General features: G+C 49.9%; 2 protein-coding genes across 3 annotated transcripts; one reads left to right on the top strand and one right to left on the bottom strand.

Moving 5' to 3' along the window:
• Positions 1-318: 318 nt before the first annotated feature.
• Positions 319-8,141, bottom strand: FHL3 (four and a half LIM domains 3). Of its 2 annotated transcripts, none has more exons than XM_037499886.1 (6): positions 8,087-8,141; positions 3,122-3,291; positions 2,859-3,033; positions 1,694-1,863; positions 1,385-1,571; positions 319-1,258 (listed from the first exon to the last, which is right to left on the bottom strand). In XM_037499886.1, exons 2-6 carry the CDS (start codon positions 3,275-3,277, stop codon positions 1,104-1,106), a joined length of 843 nt encoding a protein of 280 aa, XP_037355783.1. In that variant the 5' UTR covers positions 3,278-3,291; positions 8,087-8,141; the 3' UTR covers positions 319-1,103. The 2 variants fall into 2 exon arrangements, with proteins under 2 accessions (XP_037355783.1, XP_054547319.1); XM_054691344.1 differs by lacking the exon at positions 8,087-8,141 and adding an exon at positions 5,641-7,839.
• Positions 8,142-13,139: 4,998 nt separating this feature from the next.
• UTP11 (UTP11 small subunit processome component) lies at positions 13,140-23,092 on the top strand. Its single transcript, XM_037499964.1, has 8 exons — positions 13,140-13,301; positions 17,231-17,292; positions 18,426-18,528; positions 18,914-19,027; positions 19,829-19,922; positions 20,020-20,150; positions 21,936-22,046; positions 22,865-23,092. The coding sequence occupies exons 1-8, from the start codon at positions 13,239-13,241 to the stop codon at positions 22,946-22,948; spliced, it is 762 nt and encodes a 253-aa protein (XP_037355861.1). The 5' UTR covers positions 13,140-13,238; the 3' UTR covers positions 22,949-23,092.
• The last annotated feature ends 621 nt before the right edge of the window (positions 23,093-23,713 follow it).

Below are 23,713 nucleotides of genomic sequence, written 5' to 3' on the forward strand. Positions count from 1 at the left end.
GCGGGAGGGGGGTAGGGGGCGGGGCCGTGACCCATTCAAGCCGGGAATCGGATCCAGATGTTCCCGCGGCGCGTGCAGCTGCATCCTTGCCTTTTTTGGCAAAAAACGTGTGGCCGCAAGCGGATCCCGGGCCGCCTCCGCTAATCCTGGGGAAGAGGGGGAAGGGGCCCGAGGGTCTGGGCTCAGCCTGGGGATCCGCACCGCCCGCTCCGAGCGATTTGGGGAGGGCTGTTCCAGGCTGGGAACCCAACGCCACCACTGCTCCTGTCAGGAACCTCTCCCAAACCCCTCCCTTCCCCACACCGAGGAAAATACCCTCCGCCAGCAGGGGGGGGGCAGGCCAAGCTGGAGAAGGTCCACAGCAGTGGCCAGGGTTCCCCTTCCTCTTGGGATTAAGCACGCGGTGCCTCGAAGCTCCCTCCCCTTCCCTGCGTGGAAGAAGAACTCTGTGTGAGCCTCAGATCTTCCATGTTCAAAGGAAGCTTCCTTCCCTTCTACCCCAGAAAAATACACAGAGGCCTGTGCTTCCTCACACTGCTTTATTGCAGAATCTGCAAGGGGGTGAGCCAATCCCACCCATCTGCCCATCTCTGGGCAAAACAGAGCTAAAATGAAAGGAGAAAACACTCTGTAGACAGGGGCTGGGCACAATCTTCCATCCTAGGACTGACTCCTTAGCCAGTGAACCTCTGATCTGATGCCCAGGCAGCCCCAGCCCTGGGGACAGGGTGGGGTGGGGAGGGTCAAGTCTGAGTATAGTCTATTTTTGAGGACTTTCAGGCACCCAGAGAGTTTAGATTTGAGGGGGCCAGAGTTCAGGTTTGAGGGGTGGGGTCTAAAGCCCTGAATTGGGGAGGGGGCTTGGCTTGGCAACTGGATTCTAGGGGGTTGGGCTGAATTCTGGATTCCAAGCTTGGGGAGTGAATTTGAATCACTAGAGTTTCCGTAAAATCTCAGGTTTGGGAATCCTGGGTCAGGAAGTACCAGTTTGGAGTGGGGAGGCTGAATCCAGAGCCTAGGGGCTGGGTCCCAGAGGTGATTTAGAAAAGGAGGCTTAGTCCTGGAGGCCTGGTTTGGGAGGGCCTGGGCCCAGGGCCCCTTGCTCAGGGCCCTGCCTGGCTGCAGCCCTGGCATAGCACTTGGTCTCCGTCCGGTACAAAACCTTGGCCCACTAGGGAGGTGGAGCAGCGGGCGCAGGAGAAGCAGCTGTGGTGCCAGTGGCGGTCTTCGAAGGACACATACTTGCCTCCACCGAGTCCTGGAGGGAGGCTGGAGGTTAGCTCTGCGGACCTACAGGGCGGTCCTGCCCCTCAGCCTCTCCCAACCAGATCCCATTCCCTTGCCTGAACCCTACCCACACTATTCTTTGACCCTTGTCTCCCACCTGTGATGGGGCGTTTACAGCTGCTGCACTTGGGTGCAAAGAGTTCTCCAAAACAGGTCACACAGTAGGGATCTTCATCCCGGGAGGTGAACTGCTGCCCCGCCAGGGGCGTCTGGCACCCAGTGCAGACCAGGCACTCTCGATGCCAAGGCTGGTCACGGTATGTCACGCCACCCTGTGTCAGCGTCTGTGGGGGCAACATCTGTCAGCAGAGGGGAGCGAGGTTTCCCACCCTACAGCAGAGCCTTTCCCCCACCAATGAGTGCAGTGGAGATGAGCACCCCCCCACTCCGCTGGCCCAGCCCCCACCTTGCTGCAGCGGGCGCAGCGAGGAGCAAACTTGTTCTCATAGCAGGGCACGCAGTAGTGAGCACCCTTGTCGGGCACAAAGGAACGCGAGCCCAGCGGCTGCTCACAGCCGCTGCACAGGAAGCAGTGCTCATGCCACGTCTGACCTCCATACTCCAGCTTCCGGGACCCTGTGGGGAACAGGGGTCCCACTCAGAGGCTCTGTCCCAAGCTCCTGAGGGCCACCCTCTGCTGCCCCCCAAGTAGAGTTCCCCCCCCGCCCCACTCCCATCGCCTGGGCAGGGTGGTGTCCAGGCACATGCAAGAGTCCCACCTCGTACACTGCACAAGCTAACCTCCCCGCAACACTGGACATGCTGGGCCCCACAAATGAGACACGAGGATTTGGCAGATGCTAAGTGCCCCTACATAGCAAGACACAAGCATCTCAGCACACAACAGGCCTCTGCATCACGGACATGATGTCTGAGTAGGTGCTAAGCCTCTATACACCAGCCATGATGGCTTTAGTACACTCACAGAGACCCCATAGATACCCAGCAGCAAGTCCCTGCCCACACAAAGCTGCTAATGGCCCGAACAAGAGGGATTCTGTATAAGCCAAGCCCCCACGTACCCCAGACATGCCATTCTCCACGTGTTCTAGTCTTTGTATATCAATGAGGGCTGTCATACATATTAAGCCCTGTTTATCTGTGTCTGCACACACCAAGCCCCAGACACCAGCACAACAGTCTCAGCCTGCTCTTATCTCCTGCATGTTCCACACACGGAAGTCTTCAGACATATGAAGCCCCCAGGTGTGTGTATAAAGTGTGTCAGTGTGCCCACACATGTTAAGCCCCTACGTATATACTAGACCAGCTGGTTCGGCACTCAGTCCTCAGGAAGGTGCCAAGCTCGTCAGTTGCCTGCACATGCTAAAACTTCATGTGTTTGTGCCTGGGTATGCTGTTCCCTGTGCATGCGCAGCTCCCAAGAGCATAGCACTGTGACAGATCCTGCATACCGCAGATTTCCAGAAACATGCTGGGTGTACAGGTCTTTACCAGACCAAGTCTCCAAGGATGTACCAGAGAGGCGTGCCAGTCCCGTGCACATGCAAGAACCATTCCCAGATGCCAGATGTGCCAGTCCCTCACATGATGAGCTCCTGGGGACATACCGGGCATGACGGTCTCCCCACAGGCCGAGCACTGGGAGGAGAAGGCGCTGCAGTAGCAGTCATTGCAGAGCAGCTCGCTGTCCTGGCAGGTGAAGGGCTCATCGGCTAGGGAGCGCTGGCAGCGGCAGCAGCGGAAGCAGCCCTCATGGAAGTGGCGGTCTTCATAGAACAGCTCCTGCAGGGAGCGTGGCAGGGGCGCTGGCACCTGTGTCCCCTCCTAGCAGCCTCTACCCACTCCCTGCCCTGTCTGGTCCAGTCCTTACCCTCGAGTCATGCCCGATAAGCTGCTGGCATTCGGCGCAGGTGTTGGCAAAGGTGTTGTCATAGCAGGGCACACAGTGGGGGCCGCTGTCCGTCTGGATGTATTTGCGGCCATACAGGGACTCGTTACATTTCGCACAGTCAAAGGCCTCGCTCATGGTGGCCGTGAGTCCTGTTAGGGGCACCAGGGAGGGTAGGCTCACCCAGAGGGGCTGTGGCTTAATGTTTTGCTAGAGACCTTTGCATTAAAGAAAAGCAAGAGACCAGAATAGGAAATGCCAGGTCAGAAAGGTGGGGATGGGGAAGGGAGCGTCTAAGAACCCAGGAATCCTGCATGTTTATTTCTGTGTTGAGGGTGGCGGTGGGAGGGGGTCAAGAGAAAATCAGGAAGCAGAAGTTGTTTTCTTATCTGGGTCCTGGCAGATCTTGGGGGGAGAGGGCTTTTCCTGGGTCAGTGACTCATTTCCTGACCCAGCCTGAGTTTAGCCTTCACTGTCCCCACTGTCCCCAAGGAGGCAAGAGCAGGGAGCCCCCACTCTATCCCAAGGGCACAGCACCTCCACGCTCTCCTGACTCCCAGGAAGGGACCCTAGGGATATGGGTAAGGAAACCTCTACCTAGAGCTTTGGAGTGGGGATGAGAATGGGCCCTTCCTTCCCCCATCCTGCTCCAGGAAACACGAGGAACGTTAAGGGGAGGTTGGGCAGATGAATGGTGGAGGTGGAAGAGGCTAATGTCTCACATTAGGTCTCCCCTCCCAGGAGAATCGGTCCAGCAACAACTTCAGAGGCTCAGCCTGGGTTTGAGCAGGAAGGAAATCCTGCAAGCTGGACACAGCCAAGCTTCCCCAGATCACCCTCTGCCCTCACCCCCCCTGCCTTCCGCAGTGTGTGTCCCTGGTCACACCAGCCTGGGCAGCCTTGGTCTGCAACATCTGCAGCAGCTGTGGCAGTACAGATGGCCAGATGTCAGGTTCTGCCAGCAACATGAGGAGAAAAATGGGAAATCAGATGCCTGGGGAAGCAGAGGGGAACTGGCAACTGAGAGCATGCGCCCCCTGCCATCTCTGGCAGCATGTGGAGGAGCCCCGGGATCTTCCCATTCCTGAGGTCACTACTTCCCTCTATTTCTCTCCGCCTGCCTCATAGCATTTTTCCTTACCTCTTCTGACTCCTAAGGGTTTGGGACAGGGGGAGTGAAGGGCAAGGGAGTGGGAGCCATTGAAGACATTTTCTTCCCAATCAGTACCCCTCTTGGGTGGGGACTCAGGCCAGGGGGAGCCCTGAAAGCTGTTGCTGCAGACACCCAGCCCCCACCAAACCTCAGACACTTTCCATTTTCTCAGGAACAAAGCATGTTTGCATGATGAGGTCATCCACACAGCTGCCTCTGGAACAGGAGCTTGGGGAGTGGGAGGGTAAGGAAGTGGGGTTCCCAGTCCCTTCTCTTACCCCATTCTGGTCTCTAGGCCCATTCAGCACTCCCCACCCCCAGACACCTCCATCAAGAGCCTGCTCTTTGAGGGCTGGGATCCTAGGGTGGATGGAGAGGAACCATCGGGATCCAGAGGAAGGAGATGGTCTCACAGCTGCATATGAGCCTCGGGAATACTAAGGATCCCCCTCCCTTCCCACCACCATCATCGGACCCCAGTAACTGGCAGTCCCCAGAGTCTGCCTTGGCTCAGCTTGAAGGAAAAGCCCTACTTTTTTCGGCCACCCCCAGCAGGAAATTCTCGCCAACCAGCATTGCTCTGGCGTGGAGTTCAGACTTCAGGCGCCAGCAGACGCCCTTAGCTTGGAGGGCCCGGCTCTTCTGAAGGCATAGCTGGTGAGCTCACAGCTTCCTTTCTGAAGAGTAGGGGGCACCCAGTTCATATCCCAGGCCTGGGCAAGAGGGCACCAGAACCTGGGGTCTCAGAGCTAGGACTTTCCGGGGTGAGAGAACCCCTCCTACTCAGCCCCCTCCCTACTACTTAGGTCTGGGTTTCTTCTGGCCTGGCCTAGCAAAACACCAAGGGTTGCCTGGGCGGTCAGCCACTGGACAGCAGGGGGCCACACAGGCAGTGTGTGGCCATGTGTGGGGCGGGAGTGCCCTGGGCCTTTTCCTTCCATCCTGGCTTGGCTGGCAGCAGCCACCACCTTCCCAGGCCCAGGCTAGCCCTGGGCCCGCCCCTTGGGAGTCACCATTCTGAGACAGGGGTACCCCAAATAGGGTATGGGCGTGGCTTCCGTTTCCTTCCCAGAATCCCCATAGTCCCCTGTCTGTCCAGCTGGGCTCTAGTGAGGACAGAGTGAAGGGCACTATCAAGGCCCACCTGTCTCTGCCCATCCTACCCCCTCCCCGCCCCTTTCCCTGGCAGGGCTGGTGGACTGAAGGGAGTCAGTCTTTTATTCCTTCATTGCTTGTGTGTGTGTGTGGAGGGAGGCGGAATGGATGCGTGCAGGGGAGACTGCTCAGCCTGCCAGGTGGCTCTCAGATCAACCCCACCAATACACACATACACCTGCCCCAGACATACCTATCTGGTACCTCCCAGGAATGACTGCGGTGTGTAGTGTGAGGAGTCTCCAGCTGTGAAGCATAAACCTGGGATTGAACCCTTGTCCCTCCACTTACTAAGTGGGTGATCTTGGTTGGGCAATCACTTAGGTACCCGGAAGCTATTTTCCCATCTACTACTATCCCCAACCTCTTAGGGTGGTCGTCAGCCTGCAGTGTGAGAACACCTGGAAAGCAGCTGGCAGATGGTAAGCAGTCAGTAAACAGCAGCTATTAGTGGTTTTATTCTTGGCCCCTCCCTCATGCTGGGGTCAGACAAGTTTCTCAGGCAGGCCTGGGTCACAGAACTGGCCTAGGAATTAACTTAGATGGTCTCAGTGCAAGCCCAGGGTGAGAACAATGAGGGCACCCTCTAGTTCTAATGGGGGAACTGTAGAGGTCCAAGCCACGGGGCGTACTGAGACAAGCAGGACCAGCCTTACCCCAGACGGCACAGCTCTGAGACCCCTCCCACAGGTACTGGGGAGGACACCCAGTGCCTGGGCAGGTGAGAGACCCTGGAGCCTAAGCTCCCTTAGCCTTGTGGTAACTCAACTTCTGTGAGGCCTGTAGAGACAGTCAGAGACTAAGACTCTCTACTCAGAGTAGAGAAGTGTGGGGTCAGGACATTCTGCTCTATAGAGGGGCTGAGACCCAGACTTGGTTATTGAGAGGTAGAAATCCAGAATCACCCCGGGGGAGAATGAGCAATACAGAGACACCCAAAACATAAAGACAGCTGCTGAAATGGCAGGCACTTTGCCTCTCCTAAAGTGCTCTCCCACCATCTTGGAGCTCACAAAAGGCAAACAGGATCGGTACCGGCCCACTTTACAGCTGAGTCCAGGGGCTAGGGGCAGGGCAGGGGTATGCCCAAGGTCATTTGGTATCAGAGAGCCCAGGCTCCCTGCTTCCTAGCCTGGACCCTTTTCCTGTTTCTCTCTCCCTAGAAATGCTGCCGTGGTGGTGGAAGGGTGGTCAACATACAAGACCAAGGGGACAGGAGATGCTGGGGGACACCTAGCACGGGAGCCTGGCCCGTCTCCCCAGCCACCGGTCCTGTGATGGAAGATACCCAGAGGCCTTTCCAATTACCCATGCCAACCATTCAACCCCTTTGTCCCTTCCCCCTCCCCCCCAAGGTCCAGGCGGACCCTAGCCAGGCCCCACAGCTGTGAGTCAGGATCAGAACAGACCCCTCCTCCAGCTCCCAGGAGTTGACAGGAGATTTAGGGGAGAAACGGATCTCCACCACGCCATCCCCCTGCTACCAGGCACCAACCCCAAACCCTAAATCTTCACTCCCCTCCTCCCCCCCAGGGCCTGGGAGTCAGGGCAGTTTAGGGGAAGAGGGAAATGGAAAGCTGGACCCAGCAGCTGCTCTGGGGACAGGAGAGGAACAGTTCATTCACCCTGGGTCCCCAGGGCTGCGGCAGTGCGGCCAAGATTTGAGTTTAAAAATAAGTTGGGGCTGTCTTGGTGTATGCCTGGGGCTCCCTCTTGATCTCAATCTTACTGTCTCAGGTCCTCTGTCTCTTGGGGCTGAGCTGGCCCAGAGTTTCTGTTTCCCTGAATCCCTGCTTCCCAGTCTTTGGGGCCTACATCTCCCAAGGTCTGTCTTGGAAGCCGTCAAGGAGCCTCGTTAAGTCTCAGTCTCTGAGCGTCTAGCTCTGCTCGCACGGCTCCTCTCTGCGCCTCTGCACATTTCAGCAGCCGTCTTCACGTTCTGGGTGTCCCGGTATCGCTCATTCTCCCCCAGGGGTGACTCTGGATTTCTACCTCTCAACACTCAGGTCTGGGTCGCAGCACCTCTATAGAGCAGACCGTCCTGACCCCCACATTTGTCTACTCTGAGGGTCTCTGCCTGAGAGCCCGGTCTCTGCCTGTCTCCACAGGCCTCCCAGAAGTTGAGTCGCCACGAGGCTAAGGGAGCTCGGGCTCCAGGGTCCCTCACCTGCCCCAGGAGGGGCCCCGCGGCGTGTCCGCCGGGGTCACTGTCTGCTTTTGCATACAATGCTTCCCACAGCCCGGGTCTGCCCTCTGCCTCGGGTTTGCCTCTCGCTGACTCTCCGCCCTAGCCGGCTCCGGAGAGCTCCGCAGCCCCTGTCTCAGCCTGCCGCCCGCGCCGGCCTCCCCGGGAGCCTCGGTTTCTCCCACCCTCCGGGTCGATTCTGGCTTGGCCATTTCAAACTTGGCCCCCTCCCCCGCCCAAGAGTCGCGGCAGCCCCGCCCCGCCCCGCCGGGCAGTCGCGAGCGGAGCCGTGCGGTCCGGGGGCGCCCTCCGCGGCTCCGGCGAGCGAGCACCCCGCGGCGGGCGGACCCCGGGGGGGCGGCGGCCGGCGCGGACCTTAACCCTTGGCGGGCCGTCTCCGCGCCTTCCCCGCCCGAGGGCTGGGGGCGGGAGCCGGGCTCGGCGGGGACCTCACCTCGCGGGCGTCAGGAGCGGGGCGCGGAGCTCGCGCGGGTGGTGCCGGCGACCGGGAGCCGCGTCCCTCCGCTGCTCCTACCTGCGGGCCGGGCCGGGCCGGGCCGGGCCGGGCCGTGGCTGAACGAGCTGCGGGCGAAGCTGCCGGCTGCAGACGGACTGTGTGGGCGAGTGGGAGCGCGGCCCCAACCCCTCCCCGAGGAAGTGAGCGCCGGGGCCCGCCCCGCCCGGACCCCGCCCCCGGCCGCCCCTGCCCGCAGGGTGCGGACCCCGCCCCCGGCCCCCCACTCCCGAGGCTGGGGGCCAGACCCCGCCCCCACCTCCCTTGTACCCTGGAGCCCGCCCCAGCGCCCGCCGCCCCCACCTCCAGCCCAGCCTAACCTGGCGCTCCCGACCTTCCTGGGCGGCCAGGACCCAGTCCCTGTCCCCGGCCTGCAGCTTTTGCTGTCCGCGTCTCCCTGCACCCCTGCCCCAACCCACCGCTCCCTTACCTCCAGCTGCAAGCTGGAAACTGTTATATTCAATTCCAGACAAGGGGTAAAGCTGATCAAGGTCCATTTGCGATCCATCCCTCCCTCCCTTTTACCCCCGGGAGTTAACACTCAGTCTGAGTTTGTGAAGCAGACCTTAATCCAACCTGAAGGAGAGGGTGGCTTTGCCTCTGCGGTCCTGGCTGTCAGTGGGACGTGATCTCTGGGACCCTGTAGTGAAGAGAGGACCCCCCTACAGTGCTGTGACCTTCAAAGGACTTTATTCCACAACTCTTGAGCAGCAAAGTCAGAAGTAAGCACCTTCTGTGTCCTGGGATGAAGTCCCACCTCTGTTTCCAGTGCTCAGGAATAGCTTTGACCTTTGAGGCTCAGGGGAGACCCTAATCCTTGGCCCCATGATCTTTGGGCTTCTCAGGGAGGGGTGTGAGGAGTGTGCTGAGATGGGGCCCTGCAGGGGTGGAAGAAAGTGGAAGGGACTCCTCCCTTTCACCCCCCCACTCTCTTCACCTCCGAAGTTTCCAGCCCTTTGGCTTCCTCCCAGTGCCCGCGAGGGGAACCAGTGCCTGCCAGGGACAAAAGGCCCCTCTAGGTCCTTGAGGCCACCCCGCCTGGGATCCTCCGGCTTGTCACTGGGAATAAATAGCTTCAATCTGGGTGGGGGAGGGAGAAGGAGGCATTGATGTACTGTTTGCAAAACACAACCAACCAACCCTGGAAATAACCTTAGTGCCTAGAGTAGAGATTCAGGTGTCCAAAGGGGCTCTCCTACCTCCCAGCTGCGCGCACCCAAACTCTCTGAAACTCATTCCCTACCAGGCAGGGGCTCCTGAGTACCCTCTTCTCCCATTTCTGAATCAACCTGGGTCCCAAGTCACCCTCAAACCAGGTTTTTTTTTCAAAATTAATTAATTGCTGGTTGTTACTGCTACTGAACTGTAAGTGCCATGAGGACAGGCCACTTCTTGTTCACCTACTCCAATGCCTTGCACATAATAAGTATCAGACGAATGAATGAAGGACAGACATTGTTCAATTTAATTTGCGCCCCACCCCCCTTCTCGTGCTCCCCCCAGCACTGGCACCTGCTACCTGCAGTCCAGGAAGTGATCAGCTAGCCTGTGGGCCCTTTCTCTGGCACTTGTCTTGCAGGTGTAGGGGACTCCTAGCCCTGGGGACTGTGGAGAAGACTGACTGGTTGGAGGAGATGACTGGAGGCCAGTGTTCTGGGGGGAGGGGAGTGAAGGAGGGAGCAGCCTTCAGAGAGAGAAGGGTAAGGAGTAAGGAAGGTACTAGATAAAGGCAGAGTTGGCGTTCTGATTTTTACTCATGGCTTGAATCTTTGCTAAACAGCCACTATTTCTGAGTTCTTACTTTGCCTCAGTCTCTATTCAAACACCTCACATATATGAATGCACTGATTATCCAAAACTTTATGAAATATGTATCTTTATTTCTGTTGTAAAAAGGGGGACTCAGAGAGAGTAAGTAACCTGTCAAGGGTAACACAGCTAATAATGGCAAAGCTTGGATTCAAATTCAGACCAATGTCAAAGCTCCTTATACAAAATAAATAAATTAATTAATTAAAAGAGCTTAACCCTTAGGTTCTACAGGCGCTGTGGCTCTTTAACCTCTTTAAGACTCAATCTACTCATCTGTTAAGAGATGTTGACTTTGTCACAACGTTCTTGTGAAGACTAGATGATAGCACATAGTAGGTAGTCATTATGGGGGACTCTACACCTCCCAGCCTCTCTTTATTGGCCAAGAGTTAAGGTTCTGCTGCTTGGGCTTGGTGTCTGGAGGTCAGAGAAAGTTAGAAGATTACTGACTTGACCCTGGGGGGAGGCAGCTTAGCCTAGGGCAGGGCTGTGTCCTTTCCCCTCCTGATTCCCAGCTCTCCAGTGGGCTCACATTTCTCTCTTCACTCTATTTCTGTTGACCCAGGAGGACGTGCCTCAGAGAGGTCTAGGGATCAGTCACATGGACTCCCTGTTCCTGTTCCCTATTTGTCCTCCCCCCTCCCCAGGGGGACAGGTGTATCTGAGGCAGGGCTGGAAGCAGGGCCTGCATGCTGGAAGACTGGGGGTGGGGTGGGGGGGTGGGATCTTGTTATCTCTTCATTCACCCAGGAGTCCCTGAGGCTACAGCCTTCTTTACCTTGTGGTGGAAAGGGGGCTTCCTCAGAATCAACCAGCTGTTCTCTCACTTTGGAAGGGTTTTCAAAAGGAGGCCTTGGGTGCTGACTGACAGGCCTCTCATGCTTTTCTCTGGGTGCTGAATCACTCTCTGATGCTTGTAACCACAAGCCCTCCTTCCCCCAGTGAGAAAACTTCCTTCCTTCTTTGGGTGTATTGCTCAGTCTTACCCACTGGGCCCCTGAACACTTCATGGCTTAGCAGACACCCTCTCAGATTATACAGAACATTTTCCTCATGATCCAAGCCTGGCAATGGGTGTGTGGATGCAGAGGTTGAAATGAGCAGGGGATGAGAGGGAACAGAGCTCAGAGAGGGAACTGGTTACAGGCAGACTATGTGCAGGGTACCATGCTAAGTGTGAGTCATTACCTCTTTCATCCTCACAAAAGCGTGATCATTGTTTTTACCTCACATCAGAGGTGCTGAACAGGCTCAGAGAGTTGGACGATATGGCCTCAGGTCACAAGCTGATGGGTGGTAGATGTGCTACTCAAATTTGGGGCTGACTTCAGGGCCCCCACATCCAGTAGATATGCCTGTCACTCCATGTCTTCTTCAGGAGAAGTGGCAGGAGTAACTGGAGATACCATTTAGTTGCTGTGATTGTTAGGGGGAAATGATGTCCTGAGCTAATCCCATATAGGGGTTGCTCTACAACATGACTGAATTTCTTTTTTAATTTTATTTTTATGTAGAAGAACTAGGGTGTAAGCCAGAGGTGTGTGGGGGGTGTGTGTGAGAGAGGATTCACCAGAGACAGAGTGGGGAGTAGAACAGGCAGATGTACTGAAATACACTGCTCAGGGAGCAGCAGGTGAGGCAGGAGGGGGCTGCTGTGCCACATGTGGGTTAGCTCCCTGGCCGGGGATTGAATTCAGGCTATAGCAGTGATAGCACTGAGACTTAACCCCTAGACCACCAGGGAGGTCCAAGATGGCTGAATTTCTTAATGGAGAAGAAGCTGGAAAGGTGGGAAAGGTTAAGTAATGAATGAGACAGAATTTTATTACTGTATGTGGCTCAAGTTGAACAAGGTTCAGATTCAGAGGCAGAAAAACACTTTTCACAAGGCAGATCTCAGCTGCTTTCAGCTCTTCATGCCCATTGGTCCACAGGACCAGCACTTATGGGGGCTGAGGAGATTTCCCCAGAGCTCCTCAGCTGGAGGGGTGAGCCCTGTCATGAGAAATGGGTGCAACTACTGGACTCACTGAAGGTTATTGTCACATGGGGCGGAATGGGGGGCTGGGAACCAAATACCCTGTACATAGTTGGCCTTTAACCAGTTACCTCTCTGAACTCTGTTCCCCCTTACCATAACCCTGTTTATTTCATCCTCTGTGTCCACAGACCCATTGCCAGGCTTGGGTCATGAGGAAAATGTTTCTGTATAATCTGAAACAGGGTGTCTGACAAGTCATGCAGTGTCATATGGGGAGGGGGATAGAAACCAAATGCCCATGGGGTTGGGCTCTGCTGTGCCCAACCCCCTCTCTCCTTAGAGGTTAGTTTAATAATAATAAAAATAACAATAATAGCTCCAAGTTAATTATGAACTTGCTGAAGGGTGAACACAGCCATAAGCACTTTAAATGTATTGCCTCATTTAATCCTCACAATCCTGGGTATGGTATTATTATTACCTCTGTGTTACTTTAGGGGAGACCGAGGCTCAGGGAAGCTAACATTGCCTTGGCTGGCAGCAGCTGGGATCAGAACACACCTCCACTGCAGATGACATATTATATTGTACCGCCTTGGCCATTCTGTCAGTCACTCCCTTGAGGGTGTGAGGGATCAGAACTTTACAACTACTGCCACTATGACTCCTCAATTCAACAGTGAGCCCTTGGACAGCCCTATGAGGCAAGCAGAGCATGCTATTATTATCTCCTTTTATGGATTAGAAAAATGATGCTCATCAAAGTCAAGTGACTTCTCAAAAGTCACAGAGCCAGTAAGTGGCAGAACCGGGCATGGATTTTAGGTCTCTCATCTCTCTATGCAGCATTCTTCCAGGTATACAGTAAAATTCACCAGGCTCCTAACTTTAAAAGCGCCGCGTAAAGAAAGGGGAGCAGAGCTCTAAGGGATGGCGCCTGCGCACACGCCAAGTCCAGTTCAGCCCGCGGGCACTACCAGCCACGTGTTCCCGGTGCCAGCGCGGAGCCCGACGGCCAGATCGCGGGACACGTGGGCAAGCTGTGGCGAATGAGAATTGAGTCCTAGAGACTGACCAGCCCAGACCTACGGAACTACATTTCCCAGAAGCAACCTCGGGCAGCGCCTGGGCTCGAGCACGTACTTCCGGGAAAGCAGGCTCTGGACGGGCAGCGGGGAGGAAGTGGGCGGGCCTCAGCGGCCGGTCGTGTGGCCTGTTTCCGGCGGCTGCAGTGGACGTGGTGGCTGAGCCGTGTGGAACCGGCGTTGTGTACTGAGCTTTTTCCGGGCGTGAGGGGACATGGCGGCGGCTTTTCGGAAGGCGGCCAAGTCCCGGCAGCGGGAACACCGAGAAAGAAGCCAGGTAGGTCCGCTTGGGGCCCGCGAGCCCCCGCTGTCCGGTTCTCACCTCAGCCCATCGCTACCACCGGGAGCTGCGTCCTCCCAGGGCCGATGCTGCGCGCAAATAAATGCAAATATATGCTAATGACGTCGGCGCGACGCGTGGCTCCGGGGCGGGGCGCGGGCTGCTCTCCTTGGGGGAGAATCCGAGCCATTCTGCACGTTTTCAGTGGATTAAATGAGATGTGTGTAAAGTGCTTGACCTTTTTTTTTTTTTTAAAGATTTATTTATGCATACAAGAGCTGGGGTACAGGCCAGAGATGCGGGAGGTGAGAGGATTCACCAGTGACAGAGTGGGGAGCAGAACAGGTGGATTGACTGAAGTACACTGCTGAGGGGAACAGCGGGCGAGATAGGAAAGGTCTGCTGCGCCATGTGGGTAGCTCCCTGGTCGGCCGGGGATCGAACTCATGCTGCAGAGGCTGTGGATTGCTTCATAGTGTAGTGCTTAACCCCTTGCGCCACCAGGGAGGCCCTGTTTGACCTTCTTTAAGGAAGTAGAGGTCGAAGCTCACAGAGCCAACAAGTTGCCCTGGCAGGAGTGGGAACCAGCTTCCTGTCTCCTATGGAGGCGATGATGGGAGAGGGCAACGTGGTTCCCGAAGACCACATATGCTTTTTGTCTGACCCGCCCTGTAGTGTTGGTGTTTTCCTTCCCTATTATACAGAAAGGAAAACTGGTCTAGAGAGCACAAGTGACTTGTCTGGTCCCAAACACCAAATTCAGGCAGAATAAACAGCTGTAGGGTTCTGTGGAGGGAGTGTCTGTGTGGGGAGGAGGAGGAGAAACTGGCTTAATGTTTACAGAATCAGGGCCTCCCTGGTGGCACAAGGGGTTAAGCACTGCACTATGAAGCTGTCCGCAGCCTCTGTGACTTGATTTCGATCCCTGGTCAGGGAGCTACCCACATGGCGCAGCAGACCTCTCCTGACTCCTCTGCTGCTCCCCTCAGCAGTGCATTTCAGTCGGTCCGCCTGTTCTGGTCCCCACTCTGTCTCTGGTGAGCCCTCTTACCCCTGCATCTCTGGCCTGTACTCCAGCTCTTGTATGCATAAATAAATAAATCTTTAAAAAAATATTTACAGACTCAATTTCTCCATTTCACTGTTCTCAGAAGTCCCATAATATCCAACCAGGGAGCCCCTTAGCGATATCTGGTCCAACTTCATTTTACAGATGGGGAGGAGAGGGACACAGATGTGTCTGAAGCTGGTGTCTCTGGCTGCTGGGGCTAGAATTAGGTCCTCTCTCTTAACCACAGCTCAAACTTGCTGCTTACTAGCATTTATCAGATATTTACTGTGCTCTCGCTGTATGCTGGGAGCAATCATATAATTTGCCACCTTGTCTGGAAGGCTATGGGTGGAACTATCTAAAGGTAATAACACCTAGAAGTGCTTACTGTGTGCTGGAGCCAGGCAGAGTGCAACGTGCAACAGGCTTGATGCTCATTAACTGTCTAACTCTCAAAAGTGTGTGGAAACAGGTACTAGTATTTTCTCACATTTGCAGATGGAGAAACTAAGATAGGTTCAGCAATTTATCCAAAGACATACAACTAGGTTAAGTAATGTAACCAAAGGTTAAACAATTTAACCAAATTAAATTACTTTGGTTAAGTAATTTAAGTAATTTAAGTAATTTAACCAAAGACATACAACTAGGGCTGGGAAGCGGCAACTAGGAATCGGGCAGTTTTATGAAATAGGATGTAAAAATGCCAAATGAGGAGTTTGAGTAAGAAGAGGAGAGATGATCAGAGAAAGCATCATGGTGAAACTTGTTGGCCTTGGAAGGCAATGATAATAGCTACCGCCTTCTGAGCACTTACTCCATGGCTGGGCACAGCCCTACATGCTTTACAAGGATTAGCTCATAGAATCCTACGGCACCCCTATGAGGTGCATGTTCTCATCTTACAAATAAGGAATTTGATGATTAAAAAGACAGATGTGCTATGTGTCCATGTGTCCAGAATAATACTTGTAAATAGTTGTTTTCCATTAGCAGAGAAGACAGAGGGCTTTCAAGACTGGCCATGAGCGTGATATGACTGACTGAGTAGGAATAGAGGGTCTTTGTGGGAGAGTTGAGGAGAAGGACCTGCTGGAAAGATGGGTAAGCTCATTGACAAGAGCTCTCCCTATGTGGATAAAATGTGGACCTTGTTGTATAGGTCCTTCACCAAGGCAGTGAGAAACTAGCAGAGATACTTTGTATGGAGGAGTATGTGTAACTTCAGGTGCAGAACTTCTTTTCCTTCTATACTGCAGATGTGCATCCAAGTGAGTGTGACAGGAAGCCAAGATTTCCCCCTCATGTTCTTGCTTTTTGACCCTTTTGAGTTTTCTTTCTCCAGTCTCTTATCAATCTCCCTTTGTTATAATGAAAATAAAAGTGATCAGGAGGTAGTGTGTTTTAAATACAGAGTTCTTTATTGCACCATTTCAAGGATAAAAGATGAGAAGCCTCTTGAAACCCCATTCAAATTAAACAAGCTTAAACAGTAGAGAAGTGTATGAACTTCCTTAGAAATCTTGAATTATTCAGACCAGAAGAGGATGCCCTTTAGTAGGGCGGGGAAGAGTAGACTGTGCTCCAGAGAGAATGGGTTGAGTTCTAGCTTTGCTCTTTAATAGTTGTGTGTTCTTGGGCAAGTCATTTTCTAAACCTTATCATTCCTCTTTTGGAAAACTAATGTCTGGTTTACCTGCATTCTATCATTGTTGTGGGGATTAAATGAGATTGTGTGTAAGGAGCATAACGTTGTTTTATAACAGTATAAGTGCTTAATAAATGGTCTGTTAAGATGGAGGCAAAAGCATCTAGCACAGACCCTGATATATATTAAGTGCTGAAAAGTAGTAGCTTGTAGAGGCATCATCCTATACCTTCTGTGTTAGCCAAGTTGTGTATCAGAGAAAGTGTTTTCTGTCATACTTGCTTTTCTTTCATGCTTTATACGAAAGGTACAATGATAATAGTAACCATTGCTGGGCACTTGCTATGTGCCAAGACAGATGCAGGCCCTACCATTTATAAAGGTTTATTTAGTCTTCACAACACCTTGCAAACTAGGTAATACTCATTCTTTTTTTTTTTTTTAAATAATATATATATATTGTTTAAAGATTTATTTACTTATTTATACAAGCACTGCGTATAGTCAGAAGCATGGGAGGGTGAGAGAATTCACCAGAACCAGAGCGGGGAACAGAACAGGCAGACTGATGAAATACACTGCTGAGGGGAGCAGTGGGCACGGCATGAGGGGTCTGTTGTGCCATGTGGGACCCTCACCAGCAGCCAGGGATCGAACCGTCGCTGCAGAGGCTGCGGGCAGCTTCGCTGCCCAGTGCTCAACCGCTGTGCCACCAGAGGAGGCCCGGTAATACTCATTCTTTTATGTTAGGAAACAGCAGCTCAGAGAGGTTAAGTGACTTGCCTAAGGTCACAGGTTATTAAGAAGAGGTAAGTTGGGTTTGAACCAATTCTCTAGACTCTAAATTTATCTTCTTTACCACAGTTGCTTCCCTGTTACTATGTTTTCCCTTCATAGTATTTTATAAGCCCTTGGATTAAGCCCTTAGTAATTTTAGTACAGCTGGCAACTGCTTGCTTAGTGCCGAGTCATTGTTGCCTCTCTGTCCTTAATCGGTCAAGAATCTACTATGGCAATGCTTGTGACCTCTCTGGCGCCTTCATGGTCCCTCTCATCCTTGGACAGAACCTGGTTGGGAGAGAGAAGGGGAGGGGATGGCAAGTTGGCTCCAAGGATTTGGATTTACTGTGCACTCCAGAAACTCTTGCTCCTGGGGTGTCATGGGCATTTGGATACATTTGTGTTTGCTGAGAAAACTAAGCGCTTTTTTTCTTTTTTGTCTTCTAGCCTGGCTTTCGAAAACGTCTGGGCCTGCTGGAGAAAAAGAAAGATTACAAACTTCGAGCAAAGTGAGTTCAAGTTTTTCTGGTCAAGGTGCTGCCAAGAATGTTTACACCATTCCTGCACTGTAGGGAATGGCTCAAGTGTCCAATAGGGAATAATTTCCTGCCATTGATAAAATGGCTAAGACTCTGGCAGCCTATCAGATACTTGTCTGTGATCCTAAACTTCTCTTTGTTTAGGGCAGAGTGTTATTTATTTAACTGTAGTTGCATTGTGCTTTTTTTTTTTTTACATTGTTCCAGATCGTTTTCTCATAGTAGCTTTGATTTGCTCCTGCCTTGGTGTTTGAGCCAAAAACTGAGTCTTTCTTCTCTCCCTTTTCTTGAAGTACAAGATATAATCTGAAATTCCAGTTATTTAGTCTCTTACATCACTGTATGTGTGGTGTGGAATGAAGAGATGTGATAGATGGATTCATAAGGCTGAGCGTGGGTGATAATGAACTCTGAAAACATTTTGCAAAACAATTATCCCTATTCTTCTTTTGCACTTTTATTTGCAAAATGCTTTATAATTTGTTAGCCATGTTCCTGGTACAGACAGAGATGGGTTGAGTGGATTGCTGTGGGCCCAGAGTTTTTTAAGGCTAATGGTGATAACTTAATGCTGTTATTAGGTCAGCCGTGCTCTAGGATATTTATAATTCTTACACTCATTGCTCCCAGCAACATTCTGGGATTCTGTTGTTTTCATACCCATTTTGTAAATGGGTTATAGTTGAACAACTTATCTGAGATTACTCAGCCAACAGTGGTGAAGTCAGAACTTACACCCAGACAGTCTGATTTCAGAGTCCTTGATCCTGGTCGTTATGCTGTACTGCACTGTGTCGTTTCTGAATCTTGGTGCCCAAGCATGCATCAGAACCCTGTCTGAGGACATGAATCTGTGTTTTGTTTGGTATTTCCCTAAAATGAAAACATACATGAGATGCGGAAAGGTAATTTCAGGCAGGTCGTGATAGGAGAGGACCCTATAAAGACATGAGCTCGAAGTCGGTAATAATGGAGTGTGGATCAAATCTAATCATTGCTTTGGCTTTTGTGTTTTCATTTTATGTGAACTTTAGTTACGTGTCAAGTTCGCTTATTTGAGGTTTCTTGTTTTTGCTATGAACCTTTTTAAAATTGCTTTTTAGTGACTACCGGAAGAAGCAAGAATACCTTAGAGCTCTCCGGAAGAAGGCTCTTGAAAAAAATCCAGATGAATTCTACTATAAAATGACTCGGGTTAAACTGCAGGTGGGTGGTGAATGGATCAGTCGGTATCTTGAGCTCCACCTCAATAATGGAAATAAGGCTGGGGGAGGAGTACAGGAGGAGAATCCTTGACCTTTCTGTAGTCCTCTGGTTGGTCCAGGTGCTGTTGGTGAGTAGCCCAGGCAGAACTACCTCTTCATGAGAAGCATGTATTTCTACTTCTGAATCTGAGTTGTCTTTTGCCTGGAATTGTTCTACGAGTGGGTGACAGGAGGTGCTACATTGAGCTTGCACCTTGGGTATCTCCTGCATTGGGGTGCTGTTGCATATGGCATCTGGTTGACTATGTTCCAGCCATGCGCTGTGCCAACAACTTATTAATGGTTTTACTCTGATAGAGGTTGTATCTTTTAAATTTGCATTTTAGGATGGAGTTCATATTATTAAGGAGGCTAAGGAAGAAGTAACACCAGAACAACTGAAACTGATGAGAACACAGGATGTCAAATATGTAGAAATGAAGAGGGTTGCAGAAGCTAAGGTAATAACTAAAACTCTTTGTTCTGATGTAGCTTTTGTTGGTTAAGAAGGGAAATAGAAGCCACTGAGCTTAAGTTATAAGTTGACTTCTGGCACTTATAAAGTATGCTTAATTGTGATACTACTTTAGGCGTAGCATCAGTGTGGTAAGTGGGAAGAGTGCATGTTTGGGAGTGAGACAGTTCATGTTTGGGTATGAACTCTGCCTCTACTGTTTGATAGTCCCATGATTATGGACAAATTAACTTCCCTGAGATTGTTTCCTCATTTCTATTTCATAGGATTGTTGTAAGGGTTAGTAAGTTTTGTGGAATGCCTAGCCAGGCACGTTACATGAGGTTGATTCTGAAAAAAATTTTTTTTGTTTTATTTTATTTTATTTTTTTAAAGATTTGTTTATTTATACATATAAGAACTGGGGTACAGACCAGAGTTTGGGGGGGGGTGAGAGGATTTACCAGAGGCAGAGTGGGGAACAGAACAGGCAAATTGACTGAAATACACTGCTGAGGGGAGTAGCGGGTGAGTCAGGAGAGGTCTGCTGAGCCATGTGGATAGCTCTCTGGCCAGGGATCGAACTCATCCTGCAGTGGCTGCAGATAGCTTCATAGGTTGTGGTGTCTTAACCCCTTGCACCACCAGGGAGGCCTGGTGCTGGATAAATTTTAATGATCCTTTAAAAAATGAAGCAGATTTTTTGCTGATTGGTGATAATGATGTAGAATGGTTTAAACTTTTGTGAATTCAGTTCTGGTACTCCAGAAGAACCCAATATAAAGTGAGACTCTATTTTGTATTGTAGAAAATTGAAAGATTAAAATCAGAGCTCCATCTGCTGGATTTCCAGGGGAAGCAACAGAATAAGCATACATTTTTTTTTGACACCAAGAAAGAAGGTATGAAATGTTTTGAAGGTTTCTGGGACAGTCTGGCATATTGATCTGTATGATGTGGTGTTAGATATGGTGCCTAAAGGATTGTCTTGACTTTTAGTTGAACAGTTTGATGTTGCAACTCACCTGCGAACAGCCCCGGAACTAGTTGACAGAGTCTTTAATAGACCCACGATAGAGACATTGCAGAAGGAGAAAGTGAAAGGAAATACCTATCAGAATGGATTTAAGGTAATTTTTTCCATTTTTCTCAGTTCTAGGTCTAGGAGAATCTAGATTTTTTTGTTTGTTTTGAAACTGCATTTAATATCATTATTTGTGAAAATAAGTTCCCTTAGAAAAGTGAAAGGAGGGTTTGAGATGGGGATGGAAGTGAAGGAGGGTTCCTGGGTTTCTAAGATTGAAGGATGTGTAGCATTGAGACCAGGAGCTTAGGTTCTGGTCTTTAGATCTTCTTTTGAATCTTATCTTTGACCCTGGACTCAATGCTTTTAATGCCAGTAACAGATACCAGTGGTTTTAAAGTGCAAAGAAGGGAGGGGATGCTGAAAATGAAGGGATTTGGTTATACTTTGATGTTGAACTTCTAGCAATGAAAACTCATACCAAAAAATCTTTCATATTATGCATTTGTAACCAAATTTTTATATAGACTTTTCCTTATGGTGCTTTCCATCACTAACTGGGTTTGTGCAGAAGACATGCTTTTTCTCAAAGCCTTCTGGAGTTGAACTCTCACTTCTGACTGATTTCATTTAAAAAAATGCTGTCAATGTGTTTCAAGAAGACAGCTGTTCTGTTTTGATTTGAATCATTTACACCGCATCAGCTTTGCTTCCAATGTTTAATTTCACAGCAGTTTCTCTAGCTCAGAGGCAGCTAAACTTGCTTTAGTAATATAAATACCCCTAATTAGTTTGACTATATTGGGTAATCCCATAAATTTGACAGTCTGTGCAATAAAGTGAAAACAAAAGCTGTCTGAAACCACTGCTGTGAGACTCTGTGAGAATCGGTGAATTGTTTTAAGTCTGAGGCCCGGTAATATTCCCCTTTATGTAGATAACACTTCCAGCTGAGGAGCCAGCTGACTAGTGTTCTCATGATAACCCCATTTGTCAGTTGTATTTTCAAATAACTGTGTCACTGATGCTTCTCAAGTGATAGAAGTCCTTACTACTCTGGTCATTTCCAGAGAGATTAGTATTCCAAACTCCTATGTGGAATAGTTCACCCACATACCTTCTGAATAGTTGGGAAGGTTTGATCTTGCCATTTTTGCTTACCGTTTCTTTTGATGTTAAAGGCAAATTTATTTTTATTAGGAGATTGTTGCTGGGTGGATTGTTTGGAAATTTCTTAGTCTGTATCTGGGAGGTCCATGAATGGGCTTTAGGAAGTTTGAACACCTCATCCCCTACTGAAATTCTGTGTAAATAGGCACATATATTTGTACAAATTTGTAAAAACACATGTACATTTCTTTCAAGAAAGAATCCAAATCCTCCATAAGTTTCTTAGAGGTTTATGATTCCCCCCAAATTTAAGGACCTCCTGGTCTATGAGATGTCATCAGCAGTGAGAATTCTCAGGTCAGCTTCTGAAAATGTCTATCTACCCGGTGTTGGTTCTCAGATCCAACACCTGGCTGGCTGCCCTTCTGGTCTCTCCTCACTTTGTGTGGGTGTCCAGTGCTGGTTCACTCCAGCATTACCTTAGGTGACGGTACACTCACATAAAGGTGGAAACTGCTTAGTATAGTAGTGGAAAGATTCCTGGGATCCGTGGGACTTCAGGGACAGTCCTGGCTCCGCTCTATGTAAACCATGTGTCCCTGGGCAAGTCTCCAGGGTTCCTTTCAGCTCTAGCGTGTCATATTCCTAAAATGGACACCTTTGTAGTGTCTTCTTACTCCTCTGTCTGGGCTAAAGTACATTAAGTACATTAAGAAACAGTTTCTTATTCATATTTATCCTGTTGTTTGTCCTACTGAAAATGTGTATGTTTCTTCTGCAGCGGATTGCTAAAGAAAGGCAAAAGCAGTATAACTGCCTGACACAGAGGATTGAGCGCGAGAAGAAATTGTTCGTGATTGCACAGAAAATTCAAACACGCAAAGACCTTATGGTGAGCAACGAGCACCTTAGACCACTTTTTTTTTTTTCCTTCTTGTAAAGGTCTTAACCGCGACTGGATTTCAGCTGTGTGCAAATCAACCCCGGTGAAAATGTCTGCTCCTTAGGGGCAGTGTCTGTTACTCTGACAGTGTGAAGTGTTCTTGATTAAGAAGGTAATAAGGGACTTATTAGTCAGCACTTTGGAACAGCAAAAGGTAGGATCAGATAGCTTGTGAACTTTCTAGCTTATGAGCAGCTATCTGTAACATTTAAATAGGGTAGCAAAACAGTGAGTGCGTGTCAACACTGTGTAATTAAATAGCAGAACTAAAGTATATTAGATGCTCCTTTGATATTATTGTCATTCCTCTAAATATCAGATTCTTGGGCTTTGCACATCATTTGAGTCTGTGTTTCTCAACTGAGGTTCTTTAGAGAATAAGACCTACAAGAAGCAATTTGAGTACCTTCCTTCTGAGTTGTCCCAAGAACTACACAGCAAGTGCCAGGGGAGGTTCTGTCTCTCCTGACACCACTTCTCCCCGGGGAGAAGTTGATTCATTGCGGCCAGGGAAGCTTTAGGGAAGTAGGGCTTTGTCTCTCCTGAACTTTGAGAAAGGCTGAATTAAGGGCTTTTTATTTTATTTTTTTTACATTTTAAAAGGACAGGTTTATTAGGAAAAGGAGAAAGAAAAAGGGAGGCACCTGCATAGTCATAGGTAGGCAGGAGAGCTGCTAAAGCAAGGGCTTTTATCAGGTTGTTCATTAACCTTCCTGTTTTTATAAAAGTCTCTCCTGTTTACTGGTACCCTTTTTACTCTTTTATAGGATAAAACTCAGAAAGTAAAGGTGAAGAAAGAAACAGTGAACTCGCCAGCTATTTACAAATTTCAGAGTCGCCGAAAACGTTGAAATGTTATGGATAAGAATTCTGTGTTCTTTTTCCAGTAACTTCAAATTCCATTAGTCTAAATGATGTGGTTTTCCTCTTTGTAACTATAATATATAAATCTGACATTTGATATCTTTCTATGAACAACATAAAAGCTCCTTCCCCCCATCTGACTATTTTTGGGTCGTGAAATCAGTCTTTTATTACGAACTTTGTAACCTCATTACAGCAACTTTGAAAAATAAATGCATTCATCACTGAACCCAACACTTATTTAGGAACAGCCACACATTGTGTATTTACAGTGTCAGGATCTAGGACTATGGAGGGAACAACTACTGTGAACAATCTGCGTATTTCCTCCCTTTTGTAGAGGTAGCTACCATTTTTTTGTTTGTGTTTTTTGTCAGTTGTAATTATGGTAAACAACTTATATTCTGTTTCCACTTCACTGTTAAATCATTAGCTCTTTTCCATTTTTATATTACTAAAATATTAAAAAGTAACATGATTTCATAGTAAAAACTAAAAATCTTTAATGTTTGTGTAATGTTTGCATTGGATAGATTGATTTTACCCTCATTCAGTCATTCATTTATTGGATATTCAGGTAACTTCATAAGTTAGCCAAGGAGGAATTCTTTTCTTTATACTTATAGCTGCAGGCGGAACCTCTGGGAACTCAGAACTCACCAGGCATTTCTTTATTGATGAAGTGCAAATTGGAACAGAGCAGGCCCTCTGTTCCTCCCCCTCTCTCCTGGTGAACTCATGATACTGAAGCC

Source organism: Talpa occidentalis, unplaced genomic scaffold, assembly GCF_014898055.3.
Source record: "Talpa occidentalis isolate TD23 unplaced genomic scaffold, MPIMG_talOcc4v2.1 talOcc4.9, whole genome shotgun sequence".
Lineage (NCBI taxonomy): Eukaryota > Metazoa > Chordata > Mammalia > Eulipotyphla > Talpidae > Talpa > Talpa occidentalis.